This window comes from Vicugna pacos, chromosome 22, assembly GCF_048564905.1.
Source record: "Vicugna pacos chromosome 22, VicPac4, whole genome shotgun sequence".
NCBI classification, from domain to species: Eukaryota; Metazoa; Chordata; class Mammalia; order Artiodactyla; family Camelidae; genus Vicugna; species Vicugna pacos.
Window position 1 is genome coordinate 26,135,688 of NC_133008.1, and position 23,729 is coordinate 26,159,416.

At 52.2% G+C, this 23,729-nt stretch overlaps 1 protein-coding gene across 12 annotated transcripts; it reads right to left on the reverse strand.

Annotated features, from left to right (window-relative positions):
• Window positions 1-2,241: 2,241 nt before the first annotated feature.
• On the reverse strand, window positions 2,242-21,608 carry TYK2 (tyrosine kinase 2). Of its 12 annotated transcripts, none has more exons than XM_072947664.1 (27): window positions 21,518-21,608; window positions 20,817-20,951; window positions 20,280-20,397; window positions 19,936-20,042; window positions 19,443-19,658; window positions 16,405-16,528; window positions 16,149-16,296; window positions 15,652-15,815; window positions 13,684-14,044; window positions 13,029-13,238; window positions 12,790-12,947; window positions 10,873-10,981; window positions 10,601-10,790; window positions 10,415-10,518; window positions 10,135-10,317; window positions 9,940-10,027; window positions 8,979-9,106; window positions 8,012-8,147; window positions 7,770-7,924; window positions 6,862-7,012; window positions 6,297-6,394; window positions 5,871-6,066; window positions 5,391-5,509; window positions 4,860-5,032; window positions 4,523-4,640; window positions 3,570-3,680; window positions 2,242-3,486 (listed from the first exon to the last, which is right to left on the reverse strand). In XM_072947664.1, exons 5-27 carry the CDS (start codon window positions 19,636-19,638, stop codon window positions 3,352-3,354), a joined length of 3,555 nt encoding a protein of 1,184 aa, XP_072803765.1. In that variant the 5' UTR covers window positions 19,639-19,658; window positions 19,936-20,042; window positions 20,280-20,397; window positions 20,817-20,951; window positions 21,518-21,608; the 3' UTR covers window positions 2,242-3,351. The 12 variants fall into 12 exon arrangements, with proteins under 12 accessions (XP_072803765.1, XP_072803764.1, XP_072803767.1 ...); XM_072947663.1 differs by having other exon boundaries at window positions 20,817-20,975; window positions 21,518-21,601; XM_072947666.1 differs by having other exon boundaries at window positions 19,443-19,653; window positions 19,977-20,042; window positions 20,817-20,975; window positions 21,422-21,595.
• Between the last annotated feature and the right edge of the window lie 2,121 nt (window positions 21,609-23,729).

Consider the following 23,729-nt stretch of genomic DNA (forward strand, 5'->3'; position numbering starts at 1 on the left):
CACACTAGCCGAAAGGTGGAAGCCAGCCAAATTCTGTCCATCAACAGAAGATTGGATAAACAGAATGTGGTGTAGCCATACAATGGAAAATTATGCAGCCTTGAATCTTGAAAACATTATGTTAAGTGAAATAAGCCAGACACAAAAGGACAAATATTCCACTTACGTGAGGTCCCTAGAAAGACAAATTCGTAGAAGGATGGGGACCAGAGGCTAGGGGAAGTGGGGAACGGGGAGTTAATATTTAATGGGGACAGTTTCTTTTTTGGGAAGATGAAAAAGTTCTGTAAATAGATAATGATGTTGATTATAGGACATTGTGAATGTATTTAAAGCCACTGAATTGTATACTTAAACCATTTTAAAAGGGTTAAAATGGTAAAAATTTATTTTATGTATATTTCACCATAACAAAATAAAGTGACACCCACGTATTTTGATTTGTATCCAAAATGTGAGATGGATTAATGGATAGGCGGAGGAATGGATAGATAGATGGGGAGATACAGTGTGATAAATAAATTTAGCAACATGGTGATTGTGGAATCTATACACTGTACTCTTCCTCCAACTTTTCTGTTTGCAATTTTTTTGGAATAAAAATTTAGAAAATGAAAAGTGCATCCTTGATGGATCTGGGTGGTGGCTTGTGCCACCAAAGGAGGGATAAGCAGACCCTGAGTGCCTCCTGCTGAGAGGACCCAATGCCTTTTGTGAAATAGACTTGCCAAAAACCGGACATGGACTCTGACCCTCGATTGGCCAACTTGAGGACAGAGGAATGGGTTAAACTTCACCACAAGGATGGCATCAGACTGGTCAAGTCAGAAGGACACACAGCCTATTTTCTTCAACAAATATGTTGCAAAGGGGAAAAAGGAGAAGAGGAACCCAGAACTTAAAGGAGCCTGTCCCCAACCAAATGCAGTGCATGCATCTTGCTAAGATTTTTATTTGAAGAAACTGTAAACAAACAAACACCAAATCTAGAAGAGACCATTGGAGAAATTTCTAAACACAAGCTATACAACGATATTGAAGAATTATTGTTAAACTTTTCAGTTGTGATCATGACATTGTAGTTATTGTTTGTGGTGGTATCTTTCAAGATACCTATCAAAGTTTTTACAGACGAAATGCTATGCTGTCTGGGATTTGCTTCAAAGTGATCCTGTGGTGGGGGTCAAGTTGAAACGAGTTTGGCCATGGGTGCTGGAAACTGTTGATGCTGACTGTTGGTTCAGTGTAGGTTCATTACGTTATTCTCCCTAGTTTTGAATATGTTTGAAATTGTCCATAATAAAGGTTTTTCAAAAGTGGTTGCCCAAGAACAAGCCAAGATAATTTTGCAAAAAGAATAAGGAAAGACCTGCCCTATCAACTATCAAAATATATTCTAGTGGCAAGGACTTTCTTAAATTACCAGGTTAGATGGTGCAAGCAGCTATTCCCATTGGGTATCTGTCCTACTGATGCCCTTGAACATGGGTGAAATGACGTGCACATACGGTTATTCATGGCGGAAGCAGCATGGGCTTGGCAAAGGATGAGCAATGACTGCATGAACCCCAGCAGGGAGCAAACACTGATGACATCTGAATAATGGGCTAAAACATGACCGTAAGAAGAGGAAACACAGTTGGCCTGGCTATATGGGACCACCTCCAAGACCTATTACATGGGGAAAAAAAATAGCAAGGATATAGTCTAGAGCTCTCTATAGTAGCCCAGACTATTATTTTTGCAAAAGATGGGAAAATACAAAATAGAATTCAAAATTAAAAATACACAAAAAAGAAAAAAATAGAAAACAAAGATGGGAAAATATGAAATATATATAAAGAAAAAATAGGGGGAAAATGAGAAAATATAATATGTGTATAGATTTCCTCGTATCTGGATAAAAACGTCTCTGGAAGTCAAAACAGGAAACCAGACGACGCTGGGTGTCTCCCAGGGAGGGGACAAGTGGTGGCTGAGGGACACAGGAGGGAAACATTTCACTGTCTATGTCAATATTACCTATCCAAAACCAAAAAGATTTATAGCTATAATGAATATTTAATTTTGAAAACTGCTATAAAAAGCAAATATCACTAGAAGAGTGTGCAACTGTCCAGTCAAGAGAGCTGAGATGCACAGGGTCTTGAGAAATGGGGAAGAAATTTAAATGCCTTTCACAACGTGGCTGACCCGTCTCAAATTTACCTGTTCCATAGAAACATGTTGGCAAACACTAGATTAACAATACTATCAAATGTTTATTAAGCACTTGTTTGTATATCTTTCTGATAAGCATTTGACAAACATGACCTCATTAGCCCTTTACATTAGTCCTACAAGGTAGCAAGCATGCCCATCCCCAGTTCACAGTTGAGAGCTAAGGCCCAGAGAAGGGAAGCCACTTGCCTGAGGTCACACAGTGAGAAAAGGGTGAAACTGGCAATCTTATCTACGTGGCATGTGGTCCCCCTTAGGGGACCTTTGCTGACATATTTAACATACATATGGAGGGCCTTCTGTGTTCCAGGCACTGGTTTAATTGCTGGCTGGTGATTCATAGGTGAGCAAAGGTTGAATAGCTGAATCTGGCTTCTGCAGTGAGTGTCTTGCCCTAGCTGCAGTCCCCAGGAGAGCAGACTCTGCTGAAGAAGAGCCCAGGGACCATGCCTCTAGCAGAGGAAATATGAGTTTATTACTAGCTAGGGGAGATAGTGGGCTCCAAGGGTGGGTGCTGGGGGACGGCAGAAAGATCAGATTCAAGGGCCTGGTTAGCTCCCTGTTGTTCTGGGTCCCTCAGGAGCCTGGGTCAGGCTCATTACCTTGGAAGGTTTTATGGTTTGAATGTCTGTGTCCCCTCAAGAGTCATATGTTGGAATCCTAATGCCCAATGTGATGGTATTAGGAGCTGCATAGGTCATGAGGATGGGGCCCTCACTAAAGCAATTAGTGCCCTTATAAAAGAGGCTCCAGAAAGATCCTTTGTCCTCTTCCACCTTGGGAGGACATAGTGAGAAGGCACAGGCTATGAGCCAGGAAGAGGGCCTTCGCCAAGACCTGACTAGGCTGATGCCTTGATCTTGGACTTCCCAGACTCTGGAACTGTGAGAAATATATTTTTGTCATTTATAAGCCACACAGTCTGTGGTATTTCGTTCTAGCAGCCCAAAGAGACTAAGGCAAGGGAAGTCAGTTCACAGAGATGGGGTCTCCGGACAGGAGCACAGCACAGGAAGTCGGTGAAGCTGACCTCCCACTTGTGAGCTCTCCTTGGGGCAGGGAGCGAGTGGGAGGCCCTCTCTGTGGGTCCTGCCTGCTCCAGTCCCCCCTAAGCAGAGCTGCTGGTGGGCTTCAGCAGACACTGAATACTGAGGGGGCCTGGCTTCGGTATTTCTCATGGACCGTTTTGAGGATGGGTATGAGGTTCTGGAAGGTCGGCCGGGATGAGGCCTCTGTTCCCCAGCAGTTCTTCATGAGCAGATAGATCTGGAGAAGGAAAAATTGAGGCTGTGATCTCTTCTCTCTCTCTGGGCTGATGGTGGGGGCAAGGGAGGAGGGGAGAGTCTCACCTCACAGGGACATTTCTCTGGCTGCGGCAGCCTCTCCCCTCGTTCCAGCAGCTCAGTGAGCCTCAGCACCATCATCTGTCCCTGGGTGTGGCCTATGAGCTCAATGAATTTCTACAGAAGAAATAAGACAAGCACTTTTTAAGAGGCAGGGCTGCCTAGGTAGAGGTTAGGAGTTTGAAGCTGGACAGCAGGGGTTCTCATCCCACCTTTACCACTTCTCAGCTGTGTAATTTTGGACTTAGGACTTCACCTTCTAGGCCTCAGTTCTCTCATCTGTAAAATGGGTAATAACACCTACTACCTGGGGTTACTGTGAAAGTTAGATGAACTAATATTCATATAATAATTCTGAATTAGGTGTCTGCTGTTATTACTAAGCCTCCAAGCAAGTTGTTTTTGCCAGTTCCAAATCTTTTTTTTTTTCTCTCTCCTATAAAGGCACTCTGATTGGTTTTGGGAATAAATCCCTAATATACTCTAGGCTCCTCTCCCTAGCCAAGGACTACACAATCACTGGCTCCCTGGAGGGCACGTGAGCCAAGCTGGGCCAATCAGAGGGTCCTGAATTATGCTGGAAAGAGAAGAACCCTCTTCTCCTCAACTGGGGGGTGGGGACGGTCCCTAGAGGGGTGGGGGTCCACTGTTGCCACAATAGAGGGAAGGCGTGCTTGAGAAATGCTACCACAGAGAACTGTAGAGCCAAAAGATGGAGAAAATGGGGTTCCTGATGACATTTGAAGGTCAAGATCAAGCTGTGTCCTCAGTGTCCTCCTGGAGTTTGCAAATAGTGGAATAAGCTATTCCTATTTGAGCTGCTTTCTGTCACAATCAAAGCATGCTGCAGTGTAAATGGCCCACTTTACAGACTGGGACTATGAGGCTCAGGTGGGGGAGCTGGGAACTGAATGCAGGCCTCACTAACTCCTCCCCAGGGGCACCAGCCTGGCTCTCACCGAAGGGGGACTCTGGCTGGAGTCACAATAGGTCAGCAGCTCATACATGGTGACCCCAAAGGACCAGACGTCGGATGCATAGTAGAACTTACACTCCTTCAGGCACTCTGGGGCATACCTGGAGAGAAAGGGCACTCGGGCCTTGGGCCAGACCAGGCTGGAGTCCTTACCTGGGGCTTAGGAGCCATCTGGCCCCAGTTAAGGGCCCACCCTTAAGAGACAGGGTAGTGTCACTGGAACCAGGACCTTTTGTCTGAGGCCCCAGCATCCGTCTCCTCCACCCTGTCTGTTCCAGGTCACCTGGGCACCCCCCTCCAGTTGGGTCCCGCCTGGTCACCAGAACACTGGGCTGTCCCCATCCTCGCGCACGCAGTAGTACTCGTGGCCGTCGGGCACGGCCTTGGCTAGGCCGAAGTCCCCGATCTTGACCAGCCTGTTGTTGTCCAGCAGCACGTTGCGCGCAGCCAGGTCTCGGTGCACATAGTGCTGCGCGTGCAGGTAGGCCATACCCTGGGGGCAGGGTGAGTCAGGATCAGGGTGACACCTGCCCCGCCAGTGTCAGTCAAGCTTGCAGGGAAAGGGCAACAGAGTGGGCAGGATGTTAGGTAGGGCCAAGCAAAAGTAAGCTGGAGCCAGAGAGCAGAGGTGGGGCCACACAGGTGCTCCCGGGCCAGGGTCAAATCATCAGTGGAAACTAGATGGGTTGGGGGCCGGGCCGGCGGAGGTGTGGCCAAGTGATCTGCTGAATGGATAGGGATGGAGGAGAGCTGGCCCAGGGACAGGGCCAGGCGAGCAGAGGGGATAGGAGGGTCAGGCCAGGACAACCAGGAGGGCGGCAGGTTCTCCAAGCAAGGATGGTCAGGCCCACCTCGCAGATCTGCTGGGCGAAGAGCAGCAGCTGGGCTAGCCCGACGCTGTGCCGGGGCAAGTAGTCTCGGAGGCTGCCCAGGGGCACGTACTCCATGACGAGCTGCACCGACTTCTCACCTGACACAGGAAAGGGGCAGCCTGTAAGGGCGGTAGAGGCAGGGGCCACGGGCCACCCACCCTGAGGCCTGCAGCCCCCATCCTAAGTTAGGTGGGAAAGTCAAGACGTGTCCGCATTAGGCCCACCCCTCAGGTGGGACAGAACCGTCCTGAACCAACCCGTCTCCAGGTAAGGGAGCTGACGGTGGCTCCCACCCACCCTAGTCTTGGCAGAGCGCCCACCAGATGAAAAGGAGGCACCTGGGCCAAGTACATCCTCCAGCCTGGGGCTGAGAGGCTGTAACTGGCCAGGTATTGCTGGCCCCGCCCACCAAACCACACCCAAGCTCTGGCTCCGCCCATCACATATTTAGGCTCTGACCACCTTGGTCCTCGCAGCAGCCCTTGTACTTGACAATGTGCTCGTGGTAGAGCGTGCGCAGGATGTCGATCTCTCGCCTCCAACCCGTGCGGAGCTGAGGACCGCTGCCTGCCTTAAGGGCCTTCACCGCCACCATCTCACCAGTGCCATCGTTGGTCGGGTCATAGCAATATAGGCTGACCTTCCCGAAGTGACCCTGGCCGGAGCGTCCAGGAGCATTAGCCCCACCCATAGCTCCCCAGGCCCCACCTTGTCCGTTTGGAAAATCCTAGGCCCCACCCACTCCACATTGAAGGGTGCCCTTGGGGCCTAGGCCTCCCTCCCCAGAGCCTCCCTTGAAGCTAAGGGTTTTCTAAGGCCAGGGCTTTCTAACAGCCCCGCCCCCCGCCCCCACCCCCACCCCGGTCCTCCAGGCTCTGCCCTCACCTCGCCCAGATCCCGGATCTTTTTCAAATAACGCTTGTGGAAAACCGTGGGATCTGACACAGGCAAGTCCGGGTTCACAGACAAGACATCAAAGAGATCTGGAAAAGCCACAGTGGGTGAGTCCTGATCCCCGCCGTTTCCCCAACAGGCTCACACTTGGGGAAACAGAAAGCTGGCAACTACTACCCTCAGCATCTGATCCTAGAGATAAGGACACTTTTTCTTTTTTTTTGCAAGAGCTGGAAAATTCCACTTCTTGTCCAAAATGTGGAATTGGCCACACCAAAATGGATACCTGGGATGTTCTGAGGTTGGGTAAAGGGCACAAACTTTTCATTAAAAACCAAAAAAGTTGCCATGGTCTAATTCATCCAAAGAAGTTGTGGTTTTCCCCAAGCAAAACATTAAGGAGAGCTCGAAGCATCCTCTCCCCCTACTCGAGTGAATTAGAAACTGCACACACCGTAGGCCACTCTACAGAGACTCTGGGTGCACCAGGCCTGGGTCAGCAGGGATCCCAGCCTCTCCCCTTCACCCAGGGTCCTGGCCCTGGAGCAGTGCTTACTTTGGGGCTGCAGCTGAGTGAGGTCACGCAGGATGGTGCGGAAGGATGGCCGCTGGGCTGGCTCGTAAGTCAGGCACTGGCTGGTGAGTGTGGCCAGCTCTGGGCACGAGGGCTCCGGCAGCTTGTGCTGCTTTTGGTAGAAGCGCTCTTTCTGTTGGGGAGGGGATGGGAAGGAGTCAGTGCACCCTCTCAGTCCTTTTCCCTCGAGGCAGAATCTAGTCCCTGGAGTAGCAGGGCTGGACCAGCCAGGTCTTCGTTCTTGCCATTCCCATTTTACAGATGAGGCAAGTGAGCCTCGGCAAAGGGACGCAGATTTGTCCACTGCTGCAGAGCCAGGACTTGAACCCAAGTCCAGCAGACTGTTGTGCTGGAGCATTTCACACTTGGCCCTTCCTGCCCTGGCTTCTACCCACCTCTGGTTCCAGGGAGGTCCTGCATACTGCAGTTCCCTGAAAGCACCAAAGCCCCCGGGCCTTTGCACAGGCTGTGCCCTCTGTCTAGGCTGCCCTTCCTAGGTTGGGACACTGTGACACTTCTGCACTTGGATTAAAACCTCCTTTGGGAAGCCTTGCCCGACACCTCAGCTGGGTCAGGTGCATCCTTTGGGGCCCCTTCCTCCTGACAGCCCATGCTTCCCCCATCACTGACCCAGTCATGACTGACCCCAGTCACTGCTGAAAACTGAAGCCCGTGGCCTATCTGCTGTGTGCCACAACGACATTATGAAGTTGGGACTACAGTTAACCGCAACAGATAGATGACCTGATGGAGCCCCAGAGAGATGAGGGAACATGTGTGAGGCCGCTCAGCCAGAGGGGAGGCAGCTCTGGACACTAAATATATCCTCTAGACTCCTTGGAGATGCCTGCCCTCTTTGTGGAGAGGGCCCAGGGGTCCCCGGGACATACCTCGGAGGGGCTACGGCCCTGCAGAGGGGCCTCCCCATCAAAGCAAATCTCCAGGAGGGTGGCTCCAAAGCCCCACTTGTCTGCCGCGGTGCTTAAGCTGTTGGCTCCACCAGACAGGCACTCTGGGGCTGTCCAAGGGATCCGCTCTACTCGCTCTGGGGGGCCAGGGTCAGAGGTCAGTCAGCAAGGTAAAATAAGTGGGGAAAGCCCGTCCCTGTACCCAGCCCCGCCCAGGTCCTCACCCTCCCTGGAGAGGGCGCTCAGGCCCACGCCCGGGTCACTCAGCTTAATGAAGGGGCTGGTGCCCTCCGCCTGCCCCAGCCGTGCCAGCAGGATGTTCCGGCCACAAACGTTGCCATGAACCAGACTCTTGTCTTCCTGGGGTGGGATGGGGTGGAAAGAGGGCATGGCCACTGGGGGTGTAGGTCTCACCCCCATCCCATCCCATGTGGTCCCCACAGGGACAGCCCATGTGAAAAAAAGACAATCAGGGTCATTACGCAGATTCCAGTACATTGTCATAGTAACAGGCCAGTCCTGGGTGCCCAGTGAGTCCTTCCTGTTTTCCCAGCACTGGGGCCAAGGCTTTTGGTCAGGGACAAGAGGCCAGAGGACCCCTCTGCTGTCCTCAAGCCCATGTGAGGAAAGCTCCTTCCCCAGGACCTTTGTACTGGGTGCTCCCTCTGCCTGGAACACACTTCCCCCAGATGCACAGTGAGACCTCCCCAACCCACCTATTTAAAACTTCACCTGTTCCCCAAACTGTAGCAAGTCTTTCTCTCCACCTCTACTTTTCCCCCATAGTTCTTACCACTTTCTGATATATTATGTAATGTACTTTATTATTATTTCTCGTTTGTCCTTCCCAACTCAAATGCCAGCTCCCTAAGGACAGAGACTTCCATCTGTTTTGTTCTCTGTTGTGTCCCCCAGGGCCTAGGACAGAGCCTGGCACACAGGGGGTGACTGGACCAGGAGGGGCTGGGATGAATGGCAAGAGAGAGTGACAGGGTCTTGGACACCAAATGGAGGAGTTAGATGCTCTCTCAGGGGAGGTGGGAGCCACAGGGGTGTATGAGCAGAGGAGGTTCAGGGAAGATCTCCCCAGGTCAGTGTGTGAATTGGAGGATGTGTCGAGGCCTCCACATCCAATGCAGAGGCTGCCCTGGCCCACCTCACGGACCCAGGCCTTGCCTGTAGGCTACGCACCAGGTAGCTGAGGGCGCTGGCCAGCTGCTGGGCCACTGTCAACTTCCAGGCCAGAGGCACGTGGCCCCTCTCCCGCCGCAGCCACACGTCCAAGGGCCCATGCTCCACATACTCCGTCACCATGATGTCTGCAAAGGCCCGGCCACTGCAGGTGCTGCCCACCTGCTCACCCTCCAAGACACCAGGGGCAGGACATGGGGGCTGGGACTGCAGGTGGGGAAGGGGTCAGGCAGGGGTGCGGTAGGGGAGGCTTGGGAGGGACTCTGGGGAGAGGAGAAATGCGGGATGGAGGGTAGGCTGAGGTGAGTGGTGGCATGTGGGTCCAGGATGGGGTTGGGGAAGTGGGGGCAGGTGCAGACAAATGGAGGTGTGGAGCTCCAGGTTGGGGCATGAGTGAAGTTGGGATCCCATAGGTGTCTTCCTGGTAGGGGTGCTGGTGGAGTGGGAGGTGTGCAGGGCTGGCGTGGAGGCCAGCGTTGACGGGAAAGCAGGAAAGAGGGACACGTGCGGTTGAGGTCAGTGGGCCTGTGGGCTGGCTGTGGTCACCCTGAACAAGGAGCTACAAGGTGCACGCAGAGTGAGGGGAGAGGGAGAGGGGCCGAGGTCTGGGAGGATCATGGTGGCCAACAAGGCTGGGTCTGTGTGGTGTCACAGTGTTGATGGGGTAGGAGGGCAGATGGAGCTGGGCTGTGGAGGTGTTTGGGTGACAGATGGAACTTGGGGTGCAGTACGGAGTCAGGGTGTAGGTGGAGGGTGAGGGTGTAGCTGGGATCAGGGTGCAGGTAAGGGTCAAGTTGTAGACAGGGTTCAGGGTATAGGTGAGAGTCAGATGGGCACAGACTGGGGTTGGGGTATAGGCCAGGGTCAGTGTGTAGTCAGGGATAAGGACGCAGGTTGAGGGTATAAGTCGGATCGAGCTGTAAATGGAGGGGCGCGGGGTGGGGGGGCGGGGCCCACTTACTCTCGGAGCCGTGCACATAGACGCCGTGCACGAAGACCAGGTGCACGTGGGAGACCTGGCTCATGAGGCTGGCTGTCTCATAGAAGGCCTGTGGGGACAGGGCAGGGCAGGTGCACACCCTGTCCCCTTCATCTTGCCCCAACCACCGCCACTCCCCTCCTGCCCCCACCCCGTCCCCTAGCCGCGCTCACTTACCAGGGCGATGTCATGGTGACCGGGGTCTAGCACCTTGAGAACCACTCGCAGGTCCTGCCCACAGCCCTCGTCAGGCGTTGCAGGGTCCCTGCCTCCTGCCTTGTCCTCCTTGGGGCCTCCGCCCTCCACTCGCAAGAGGCCCTCATACACGTTGGTCCTTGTGCCCTGGCCCAAGTGGGACAGCTGGGGGGGACATGGCATGGAACACCTCCATGACAATGGCTCAGGGCTGCCTGCCTCCCAGTGCCCCACACCCGCAGGGGCGCCTCCGCTGCACTACCTGGGTGATGTCTTCCTGGCGGACGCGGTGGAAGCTGAGGTGGCTGAGGTTGAGTGGCCTGGTGCTGGCCTGAGACCCCCGCATGATGATGAGGTTGGAGATCTCTGGGGGTGGAAGCTGTCACTGAGGACTGGCACGGAGGGGAAAGGCCTCCCGGACCCCGTGGCCCCCCAACCATCTCCATACCTCCTGGCCGGGGCAGGCAGCAGCGGCGCAGGGAAAAACAGTCGTTGCCGGCCCGCAGGGAGCATCCCTGCAGGGCAGCCCGCAGCTCCCGCACACTGGGGAAGGGCCGGTCCCAGCCCTCCAGCGTGATGGTCCCAGCCTGTACCTCTATGGGGAACTTCCGCAGGCGCAAGCCCTTCGGGCCAGATGCCTAAGGTGGGGGGTGGGGGTGGGGGCAGTAAGCAGGGGTCCAGGCAGGGAGCCCCAGCCCAGGACCCCCACCCCAGGCCCACCTGGTCACGCTGGGCCACCGTGAGGATGAGGCGGTTGAGGTGGCTGGTGCTCCAGTGAATGAGGTAGAGGCCATCCTCGGGCTGAAGCTTGGCCAGCACGAATGGCTCCCTGGGCAGGGGAGGGAGGATGACAAGGGGGCACCATCAGGGCACCTGGGGGCACCCTCCCAGCTGAGATAAATGTCAGACACAACTTATGTGATGACACTGTGTCTGAATACACACACACACGGATGTAACACTGTCACACACACAAAAACACACACAGACACAGGTACCTGAAGAGGCACACGCTCGTGCATAATAACTGTCAAACACCATGGCTGACAAGGTGACACACACACAGACAGGAAACCGCCGTCAGATTCCAGATGGGCACACACCCAGCCACAGACACAGCCACTTGCGGGGTGGCACACAATGCACAGCCTGTCACACACCCAAAGGCTGGTGATCGCAGACACAGTGCTGACCCAGCATAACACAGCAGCACGGGTATCGGCACCCAGACCCAGAGGTGACAAGTGTCATGAGCACAAACAGGTACTACAAGGTGTCACAGCCACACGGGCCCTGACAACTACACACATGTTGGCTCACACACTGCTATGGACTGAATGTGTTCTCCCTAAAATTCCTGTGTTGAAGCCCTAAACCCAAGGTGATGGCATTAGGAGGTGTGCCTTTGGGAGATGATTATGTCATGAGGGTGGGGCCCTCACGAATGTGATCAGTGTCTTATGAAAGGGACATCAGAGATCTCTCTCGTCCAGTTCACCATATGACAAAGACAGAAGACTGAACTTCTGGCTGTGATCCTGGAAGTGGGGCTCTCGCCAGACACCAGATCTGCCAGCACCTTGAACTTGGACTTCTAGCCTCCAGAACTGTGAGAAATAAGTGTCTGTGGCTTCTAAGCCACCGAGTCAATGGTATTCTGTTAGAGCTGCCTGAACAGACTAAGCCACATGCTGATGTGGCCCACAGACCCCTGACGGGTGGCACACACTTCAGAGAAACGACCCCTTCACCCTCCTCTGGCCTAGAGACTAGGCTCGGAGGGGTCAGACCTAAACACCGCCAGGGGCCAGCCCCAGAGTCACAGGTAGAATGGGGGACACCCAAGCACAGGGCCAAGGACCAGACAAGCTGACAGTCACAAACCCTAACCCAACAGTATGGCCACCCACACCCCTGATGACCATATAAGCCCTGACACTTGACATCCTCAGCCCCACATGTCCAAGCAGGGCACTCAGACAGTGATCACAATTACCAGGACCCTGCACAGGTGTTCACACACATATCTGAATGGCCACCAGCGTGTGGGGCAACACACAGCCCCGCAAAAGTCACTAGTCCTGTCACGTGCGAAACAAGCCATGATGATTTTAAACGCAGTCACCAGAGCACTGACACAGCTGTATGCCAAATGGGCTGTTAAACACCCATAAGTGCACAGTGACAGTCCCAGACCCAGGCACTCTCAGCACGACACACCACCCACGCCACTGCCAGCGCCCTCTCTCCCCCCTATCTGCACACACATGTCTGCACGCACACACATGGGCAGGCTCACATGCACTTCTACACACGGACACACATGGGTGAACAGGTGCACTCACCCCTATCCACGTACTGATGTGAATGCATGCTCCGTGTGGTACGAGTGAATCCTTGTACACATACACGTACGCACACACAAGCAAACACACACATGAAGACACGAATGCCTACCCACACATGTGCATTCACACACGTGCCCTCACACCCTAAGACACACAGGCATGCACTGAGACACAACCGTGCACACACCTCATTCAAACCCCATGGTCCCTGGAGCTCACAGTCCCGTGGGCAGCTGCCACCACCTCGGCCCACACCACCCACTTGCCCTCCCCCTGACCCCACACTCACAGCAGGGGTCCATGGATACCATCCTGGATACTCAACACCAGCCGTGGAGGAGCCACCTCGTGGCATAGGTAGTGGCTCGAGTCGGCGGTCAGGCGGAAGTAGCCATCCACCAATGACACCAAGGACAGGGCCGCAGCCCGGGAAGGCAGGGTCAGCTCCTGTAGGCCAGGGGGACGTCAGGCAGGTGTTGCAGGTCAGAGGCGCCCTTCGCCAGCCCGGCCCCCAGTCCCGGGCCCCACCAGGCACTTGTTGTCCTGACAATGAATGCTGACACGGCGTTCTTTCAGCACCATGTGAGTGATGTCCTGGAAGTCACAGAAGTAGGCCCACAGTGCCTCCCGAGGCCTGTCCGCTGGCTGGTTGCCCTCTTCTTGGATCTTGGCTTTCTTCCCAGATGGGCCAGCACGGGGATTCCTGCTGCTGTCACCATCAGCACCACCACAGGGACCCTGGAAACCAGCACGTGGGGCAGATGAATGGAGCAGGGCTGTGCCTCTTTAGTGCCCCGGCAGAGAGGTGGGAGCTGGAGGGAGCAGCAGCCTTTTCAGGAATCCCCCCATGAGTCCCAGTGTCACAGGCTGGACAGGGCACCCACCCAAAGAGAAGCTGGAACTCAGAGAGGGCAGAAAGGAGGCTCCTAGCCCTCTCAGCCACACATGCCAGACAAAGCGGTCTCTATAGGACAGACTCCAGAAATCGGGTCCCTAGGGGGCAGGCAGACAGAGGACATTCCCCAAGAAACAGACCCCAAAGCACAGACAGACACATCTCAGAGCCACGTGGGGAAAAAAAACACCTACACCAGAGTCACTTCAGAGGCCAGGGCCAAGGCTGAGCAGGAATGCCATCGCCCAGCTGCCCTGGACCACCAGGTGAAACAGGCATCCTGCTCACCTCTGCCTGTATTAGCCGCCACTGGATGCCGTCAGTGCCCGACACCAGCACCTCGTGGGTGGGGGGTCCGGGGGCAGACTCGGGGTCCAGAGAGGCCTGCCCGCCATCCCGGATGTAGCAGGGCTCCCCCTCGGCCTGGGCCAGCAGCTCGAGATGGCACACGGGCACGCGCTCTGTGCCAAAGCGGGGTGCCAGCTGCTCCAGCGTGGCCAGGTATTTAACCATGACGACCTGCTGGGAAAGGCATCCCGGCTGGAAGGCCCTCAGGAACCTGCGGAAGATGCTGCGCAGGCGCAGCCGTGTCAACGCGTTGTGCTGCTGGATCTGCCGTCGGAAGGAGCGTGGGATGCAGTCCTTAAAGCTGTGGGGACCACCAGGAGGGTCAGGTCAGGGGCCTGGGTTGCAGGCCTGGCTGGGTGACACGGGGCAAGTGGCTTAACCTCTCTGAACCTCAGATGTCTTGTCTAGAAAAAGGCAAGCTATTCTGGAGTTGGAAGGAGAGAATGTGATAGAGGGCCAGCGTGGGGAAGCTGGGTGGCATCCATGCCCAGGGCCTGGACTCCAGAGGAGACTGGTGGCTAAAATCCCAGCTCTTGGGCAACTTCCTTAAGCTCTAAAGGGCTCTGCCTTGGGGGCAGGTGGGGACAGTGGTAGAGCGCATGTTCAGCATGCACAAGGTCCTGGGTTCAATCCCCAGTATCTCTGTTAAAATACATATGTATATATAATTATCAATAAAAGGTACCACTCTGGGAAGCCCCTCTGCTCTTCACAAAGTCCTACCCATCACCCCTTCCCCTACCCTGCACCTGCCCACCAGTATAGTCCGCTTAGATCACAGATTTCCAAGCCTCACCCTCTATGTTCCAAGCTGCCTCTTCCACCCCTTGAACAGAGGGATCCTAAAGCTCAAGGTTCTAGCTGCCTCTGCCCCCAGTTCCAAGCTTTCCAGGGCTCCCGAGTGCCCTCAGGGGAAAAAGGCCCCCTGACTAGTGCCTGGCCGACTCCTGAACCTGGGCAATCCCATTCCCAGTTCAGTTCCCCTGGAAACAGGTCTTTGCTGCCTCCTGCCCTGGGCCTTTGTACATGCTATTCCCTCTGCCTTGAATGCTTTGCCAATGCAATCCACAAATGGATAAAGCCAACACAACCTTCAGGTCTCAGCAAAAACGTTGCCTCCCCCCAGGAGTATTCTCTGATCTCTTGGGTAGGGTGCCTCCTCTGGGCTTGCCAGTGCCCTGAGCTTCACAGCCCTAGTCCTCTAGAGTGATAAGAGGACAGGGACTGAAAAATATGTGCTTTAAGAACCACAGGTCCTGAAAGACCCATTTCTCCTGCTGCCTCCTCCAGACAGTAAGCTGTGATTGCCCCAGCCTGCACTGCAGTGGAGGCGAGCAGCTCCCTGGACCCCTGTCTCCTTCCTTCCCTTGAACTCTAGGGAGTCCTCCAAGCCCACCCTGCTCTAGCCTCCAACATATCAGGTACAGTCCAATCTCAGGGCCTTTGCACTGGCTAACCCTCTGTGGAGAATTGTCTTCTCCCAGATAGATACCCACCTGGCTCCCTCCTTCATTTCCTTAGAATCTTTGAATTGGAATGCCACCTTCTCAGTGAGGAATTCCCTGACAACCGTTTTAAACTGTACACCCCTCACTCTGACACTCCTCCCTTCTTCTCTTCTCCTCTTAATTTTTCCTAATTGTCCTTAACACCATCTAAAATGCTATACCTTATACTTCTGTGTTTTGTTTATTGACTGTCTCCATCAGATGTGAGCTCCAGGAAGGCAGAGATTTTTGTCTGCCTTGTTCATTGATGTGTTCCCAACACCCAAAATGAGTACCAGCATACAGTAGGTGCTCGATAAATGTTTGTTGAAGGCATGGCAGTATGCAAGGTCTATCCTGGCCCCCAGATGCCCAGGCATTCTACCCACCTATGCAGCATCCCCACCCCATTTCCAGACACCTGATCTTCTTGGCCACCTTCTCAAGGGGGACACCATCGCGGAGAGCAAGGTGGCAGAGGTGCAGGAAGGCCATGCCCAGGCTCTCGTTCTGAAAGTGGTGGATCTCCTCCTCACTTGACAGCTCCCACAGCGATGCCACGTCATTGACAAATTCATGCTTGCCCTGGGGATGGGGGAGTCAAACAGTAAGGGTGACATGGGAACCTGTTCACTCCCAAGCTTCTGGCCACTCTAGGAAAGGGATTGAGCCCCCATTTTTTGTGATGGCCAAATATACAGCATGTATGCTTCCTCTGTCCAACCCTATGCCTGTGGCAGACATCATTAACTGATCACAGCATTCTAAGAGTCTCAAAACCCTTTGGTTCAGGCAGCCAAAGAATCCCAGAAGAATGTATTGAAATCTATCAGCTATGGTAAATTGGGAGGGAAATAGGGACTCTTTAATTGCCCTGTCCCCTACAAACAGTCCTGCCCCCCCCAGCCCTGCTCACACCTGCTCAAAGAGGTACTCAAAGGAGGCTGGGTCCAGGAGTTGTATCCCCTTCTCTGCCTGTTCTGAGGAAGCCTCAGCCCCTGGGGGCCCGCAGCGGTACACAGCCGGCTCCTGAGGATTCATGCCATGCCAGTTCCGGAAATAAAACCTGCAGGAAGGGAGGGGGCGCAGCTGGGACTTAGCGTGGATTCAGACCAGCTCCAGGAAGGTGGGGACAGAAAAAAGGGGACAAGCCTTCCAAGGGGACATCACCCGCCTCATGCGGTAGTGCAACGTCAGGCTCGTGTCTCCAGAGATATCTAGGATGTGGTTTGGAGGTAGCCAGACCTGGGCCTGGGCATCAAAGAGGGCGAAGAGATTGAAGCAGGGTGGAGTGATGCCTAGAGAGGGGAGAAACAAGTCAGGAGTCGGTGTCTGCTGCCATTACCCCTGTGGACCCCCAGACCCTCCCTTCACAATCCCTCCCTGGGCCTCCTCCCCTGCCAACACAAGGCAATGCAATATGTTGACTGTGCTGTGGCCTCACAGAAAGACTACAATTCCCAGCCTCCCTTGCAGCTAGGATGGCGTCATGGGGCTGGTTTCTGGCCAATGGGAGGTGGGCAGATGGGGTATGCATGTTTCCAAGTTCCAAAATTAACTCTCCTGCCCTTTTCCCTGCCCCAGGGATGTTGGAGACCCCTTGTGCCTGGTGGTGAAGCTACAAGATAGAGGTGAATCATCTGAGCTGCATTAGATTTCAGGTAAACCTTCATTGTCTTAACCCAAGAGAATTGCTGCTTGTTACTATAGCAAAACCTATCATAGACTGACTAACACAGCTCTACAAACTGCTGGTACTTTTCCTGGTCTCTCTCTGAACTCCAGCCTCAGAGAAATAGCCAACTACCACTTGACTTTCTCTCTCTGGACATTTCAGGCCCCCTTGGACATGCCAAACAGATCTCACCTGAGGTCCCCAAACCTGCCTCCCCACCACTTGGTTCTTTAAGTCAGGATTTGATCCTCATTTTCAACTCCTCCCACGGCCCCTCCACATCAGACTGGTCACAAATCCTGCTCTTTCTGCATTCTCCATCTCTCTGGGACCCACCTACTTCCTTCCAATCCGAAGCCCAGCCCTAGCCCAGCCTCCAGGCTTACTGTCATTCCCCATGCCCACAACCCAAGCATCTTTTTTATACACATCACTTAAATGTTATATCCAAAACAGTCCTTCCAGAATAATCTATAATCACCTAAGTACCAGCCACCTGATAAAGAAATAAAATTTGGCAAGTATAACTGAAGCCCCCAGCTACATCCACCTCCTTTTCCCTCCAACAAAGTAACCATACTCCTGAACTAGAATTTATCATTTTCATATTCCCTATGATCTAGTCTTGTTTTCCTTCTTTTCTTAATTTTAGTTTGCTTGGGGATTTTTTTGGGAGGGGGGTAATTCAGTTTTTATTTACTTATTTATTTTTAATGGAGGTGCTGGGGATTGAACCCAGGACTTTGTGCATGCTAGGCTTGCACTCTACCACTGAGCTATATCCTCCCCTCTACCCTATGATCGAGTCTTGAATATTATAAACTTGAATGTGATATTACACTATAGGTGTCCTTCTGCAATTTGCTTTTTCATGCTACAGTAGGTTTTAAGCTTCACACATGACATACGTAACTTTGGTCAAATTACTTTTCTTGGCTGTATAGTGTTCCAGAGCTCAACCATACTGCAATTAATGTGTGAGTTCTCTTGTACACAGAGTTTGAAATGGTCTCCTGTTTTTCACTAGGATAAACTAGGCAGCTCTGAACATTCCTGTGTGCATCTGGAACACATGAGCTGAGTGTCTGCATACCTAGGAGTAGTACTGTGTGCCCTCAGAGGATGTACATTTCAACCAAGTTACATGATGGCAAATTGCTCTCCAAAGTCATCACATCTAAGTGTACTGTCCCTCAAAGAAGGAACATGCCTCCCTGTGAGACAACTTCCTAAAGAACCCAACTGTTTCACTCTCTGGCTTAAACTTTCCATGGTTCCCCTTTGTGCCCTGAGGCAGCCCAACTCTCTTAGTCAGCCATCCATCAGCTGGGCCCAACCAATTAAGCTCTGGTTCCAATTCCTCTTTCCCTTCCAAATTCTTGAAACTGATCCTCCAGTTACTCTTAAAGTCCTTTGCTTTCTCTAACAGATCAGGCTTTCTGGGCCCTCAGCCAAGCATGTTTCATATCACCCAGCAAACCTGTCTAACTTCTTTAAGAATCAGTCATCAATGGGAAAGTCCGAGGTGTTACAGAAATCTACCAGAAGGCCCTCATCCAGTTGTGGCGAAGGGGGTTTGAGAGGATGTCCTGGAGGACGTGGCATGTAAGCGAAGTCCCCTTGGAGAGACCTTCTCCTCTGGCAGAAATTACACTTTTGAGTACATCTACTGCAGGCTCTCTGGATAATTCCATGGTTCTCGACTGCTCCTAGGAAAAAGTCTAAACTCTAAACTACTCCCCCTGGTGTTTTTTTTTTAAATTAATTTTTCCATTGTTTTTTTTTAATGGAGTTACTGGGGATTGAACCCAGGACCTCATGTTTGTTAAGCATGCACTTTACCACTGAGCTATAGCTTCCCCAGTCCTCTGGTGGTTAAGGCACTGTAAGATCTGACCCTGCCTGACCGCTTCCCATCATCTCCTATCTAGAGGTCACCTCCGCCCTGGTCTCTCTGCTCCTGCTCTCACCTGTCACAGTCTGCTCCCCCCACAGCAGCCAGAGAGCATCTGTGACCCCTGAGGCAGTCATGTTCCTCCTTTGCTCACAGTCTTTCATGGCTCCCACCTCTCTTGGAGTAAAATCCAAAGTCCTCCCTAAGGCCCAGAAGGCCCTGCACGACCTGTGCCTTCACCTCCTTGCCCTCCCCTACTCCTGTCTCCCCTTCACTCACTCAGCTACAGCCACACTGGCCTTGTCACTGTTGTTGGCAAATTTCCCACTTCAGGGCCTTTGTACTTGCTGTTCCCTCTGCCTAGCACCATCTTCCCCCAGATATCCCTGTGGCTCCCTCCCTTATCTCTTCAACTTTTTCATTTTTTTGCCATCAGCTCTGGCATCCTATGCAGTTTTCTTTATTGTGTTTCCTGTTGATTCCTATTAGAATATCAGCTCTCCAAAGGCAGTAATTTGGGGCTGGCACACAGTAGGTGCTTGCTCAGTGTCTGCTGAGTGTGAATGGGCAGACGATTGGGTGGATGGGGCCCAGATGCTGCCAGCACCTCCACCCTGCCATGGGGCCAATGCCTCGGACTTACCGACTTTGTGTGCGATGTGGATGCAGACCTCCTCTGCCGTCAGTGTAGCCTCGCTGAAGGTGACCCAGGGCTCCCCGCCACCGGGGCCAGCCCAGTGTAGAAGAACCTTCAAGCCTCCTCTGGTGGCCATGGGCTGAGCTTCGTCCCCATCGGGCTTTCTGCTCCTGGTGGTGGCCCCGCAATGGCACAGAGGCATGCTCTTGACAGCTGGCTGGGCTGGGAAGAAACATTTTATCAGCCCCTAGGTCTCAGCCTAGAGGCCCCTCTTTTAGCATCTCAACCTTCCAACCATCCAGACTTGAGGCCTGAAGATTCTGGACCCCCTTTGCTGTGCAAACTTAGGCACCCAATTCCCCTCCCTGAGCCTCAGTTTCCACATCTGCTTGTTGGAGATGGGGTGTGTCCCCACCTATTAGAGCTGTCATGAACAATAATATTCCCAAACCTCTTTCCTGGACAAATTCACCGATACAAAAATCTGCTCTGAACCCACCTTTCCAAAATAACCAGGCAGACAGGTGTGGTCAGACAGACCTGGAAGGTGAATCCTGTGTCAACTCAGGCAAGTCACTTAGCCATGCTGGGCCTCAGTTTCCCCATCTGGAAAATGGAGATATGGAGATGCTGAGAGTGTTGCCCTGAAGAGATGATTGTGAAGTTTCTACTTTTTTTTTTAAATGGAGGTACTAGGAATTGAACCAAGGACCTCCCGCATGCTAAGTGCATGCTCTACCAGTGAGCTATAACCCCCCCCTCCACCTTTTTTTAACTTTTAAACTAAAGCTGTGAGTGAATTATGCACCACTGTTACCATATTGCATACAGGTAAGGACTTACCATTGCCATTTTGTTGTTTTCTGGTTGTTTTGCAGATCCGTTGTTCCTCGTTTCCTATTCTGCTGTCTGGCTTTGTGTTTTGATGTAATTACTACAGGATTTTCCCCTCGTGGTTACCCTAAGTTTAATATTATAAGTGTAAGGTATTTTATGAGAAATTACATACATTCTCATAAAATACCTTACACTTATAACACCCTATTTTAAACTGATAACAGCTTCACTTCAAAGGAATTTGGAAACTTTACACTTTTTAATTTTCCTCCATTTCACATTTTGATTACTGCTGTTATTATAATTTACATGTTTTTTATATCGTGTAACTAAAACAGATTATTGTAGTTATGAGTTTTTTTCTACATTCTTTTTTTTTTTTAAACAGAGGTTCTTTGGGATTGAACCAGGACCTTGTACATGCTAAGCATAAACTCTACCACCCACCCAACCATTTCCCTCTCCCTACATTCTTTTTTTTTAAACTAGAGTGAATTAGGTTGTGATGGTTCAACACAGTTTTGCATGTTATACGGTCAGCACCTTGATAACAGGAATGAAAAAATAACATCGGAGAAGAGCAAGAATGAAGTCCTTATTACTGGCTTTATCATCACAATGATTTTTCTCTTTCAAAGGGCCAGGCTTCCTGAGGTCCCCAGTATCTTCCGGGAGGGTCTGTCAACGATTCCACGGATATTACTGATTTAAAACAGTGACGCAGAAAAGAGAATGTTATAATAGCGCAATGTCGGATTCGTCAGGAAGCAACGCCTCTCAGCCTGTTTCCTCATTTGGAAAATGGGCACGTAATAGTCACTATCTCAAAGGGTTGCTGGGAGGATTCAATGAGGTGAGGCAGGGAAAGGGCCCGGCCCTGGCATGCAGTAAGCTAAAATCACTATTATTATCTTACTAAAGCTCTAGATAAGATCGTGGGGTTGGGGCTTTTGGGGTGCCCATCTCCTTCTTCCTAGTTCCCCCTGGGTCCAGACCCAGGTTGGAAGATGGGGTCTGAGTGAGGTCCGCATCCCACACACTGAAACCTCCAAACCCCTCTGGCAAGCCCCTCTGGCAGGGGAAGGAACCGCGACGTGCACCCACCGGGCATCAACTAGTCCCAAGGCAGTGTGGGCGCTTCTACCCACCTCCTGCCACCAGCAGCCTGTCCCGAGCCTCCCGCCGGCCGCATCCTCCCTGGCGTCCTTCCAGGCGCGGCCCCTCGCGATCCCCTCCAGACTCACCCTTTCGCAGGAACTCTGGCCGGAACCCGGGACCCCGCCCCACCACCCTGCAGCTGCCGCCGCCTGTTCGCCGCTGGGACACCGTCTCCTATTGGCCGCCTGAAAAGAGCACACTCATTGGCTGCTGTCCTGCTCCGCCCTTTCGCTGCAGCGGCGGCTCTCCTATTGGTTCCAGCTTCAGTTTTCGCTCAGCCCAGGGGCGGGAGAGTGTGGTCTTCCTGCCGCGCAGCGACTTTAATAACCCATGCGGTCGGAGGACCCAAGTCAGGTTTCCCGACCTCGTGCAAGCCCAGGGTACTCATCTCGGCGATCAAGACTGCAGCCGGCCGTCATTCAGTCCTCCAACTCTCCTGCCATATGGCTCTACATTCCTTCCTGCCTGTCTTCCCTGTCTGCCTGGCCAGCCCTGCTTCGCTTGTTGAGACCCCGTTTTCCTCCGGGAGGCATTTCCAGCCCACTTGCTCACATCCCTCTCCTGATCACCTGTAGCCCTGTCCTATCAGGCCCCCTTGCTCTCAAGGTAGCAGCTTGGACGTCCCACCTGATCCGAGTTCTGATCCCTACACAGCAAGTCGTAGCGATTTACTGAGAAGGCTATGCGCTGAGCGTATTGCAGGAATTATCTCATTTGATTCCAACAATAGTTCTCTTGGTTTTTTGTTTGGTTTTTGTTTGTTTGTTTGTTTGTTTTTAATGGGGGTACTGGAGATTGAACCCAGGACCTCGTGCATGCTAACCATTCACTCTGTCACTGAACTGTTCCCACCCCCACCCGCCGGGGCTCCTATTCTCAATTCCCAGAGAAAGAAACTGAAGCACAGAGAGATGACAAAGACTCTCCTTAACCAAACTTTAGTCCTCTGAGCCCTATTCTCAACTACCCCTTAACCCTCGCCCCAGTCCTGTCTTTGGTCTGCACAGTCCAGTCTGAGCAAAGAATCCTGAGTCATCCCCCAACTCTTGTTATCTGATGGATAACATTAATATATAAATCCTTGGCCTCTCTTTAGCAAGAATCCTGTTAAGTCAGTTTAGCAAGAATCTCCCTCCCCTTGATATATCTCCATGGACGCCCTGACTCTTGTGATTTGGCCAGCTATCCCCAGCTGTCTTTGTTGTATCCAGGGTTGAGCCCAACTCTCTCCCCTTTTGCAAGCCCCCCTACTGCTATAGTCCTGCATAAAGTCTTCCATATACCATTTTGACAAGTGCCAGAATAATTTTTTTTTTCTTTAACAGACGTTGAGTAACTTTCCCAGGTCACAAAACACAAAAGGGCAGAGCCAAGTCTATTTCTGGAGTTGGAGCTGTAACTGCCAGGGTCAAGGGCACGGTGGCTATTCATCTCTGAGTCTGAGAAAATGTGGGGAAAACCAGACTCTTATTCACAGGAAAGCTGTGGAGATTCAACTTAAGGTTGTAGATTGAGATTTAGCTTGGCACCTAAAGGGTAGTGAGTGCTGGGAGCTTGGGGATTGGGGAATGAACGGTGATTCATCCTGACAAGGGAATAATTTGCAACTGGGGGAAATAAAAGAGAGAGAGGCTCTGTACTGCTATGAAGACATCTTCAGAGTATCTCTATATTTCATAAGAGAGAGGAATTAAAAGAATGTATTATATTTCCTTGTGCCTGCTCAGCCCACCTATGGAAGGACTCAAGAGAAATAAGGAAATATTGGTTAGCTCAAGGGAGAGAAATTTCAGAAAATCTCAGGAAAGAAATCTTGATACCCCCATTTCTCTTACACCCACCTCTGGTTCATGAAGCATAACTGCTTCTCAGCTTCCTGGACAAATCCTCATCATCACTTGCTGGAACCAAGTTGCTCTTATCCTGGTCCAAGGCTCCTGCCCTTGCCTGCGCCCACCCCCACCCTGCTATCTGAACACAATCTCTTCTCTTTTATAGATATTAGTGTTCAGACCCGGAGCCCGATTATATGGGTTATAGAATTATAAAAAGCACTTAAATGCACAGTCCTAAGGGTCTCTTATGTTATAAGGGCACTGATTGGGGGAGGAGTGGGTCCCTGAAGTTTGGAATGGGGATATTGAGCAGACACAGACGAGCCTGAGAATTTTGAACCCATAAATACTCTTATCTAAATACTCCTGAATACTCCCATGTGCGATATTGTGCTACAACAAGAAATAGAGATTTGATCTTCACCCCCAATTGCTGGCACAGAGCTTTGAAGACTCCTGAAAC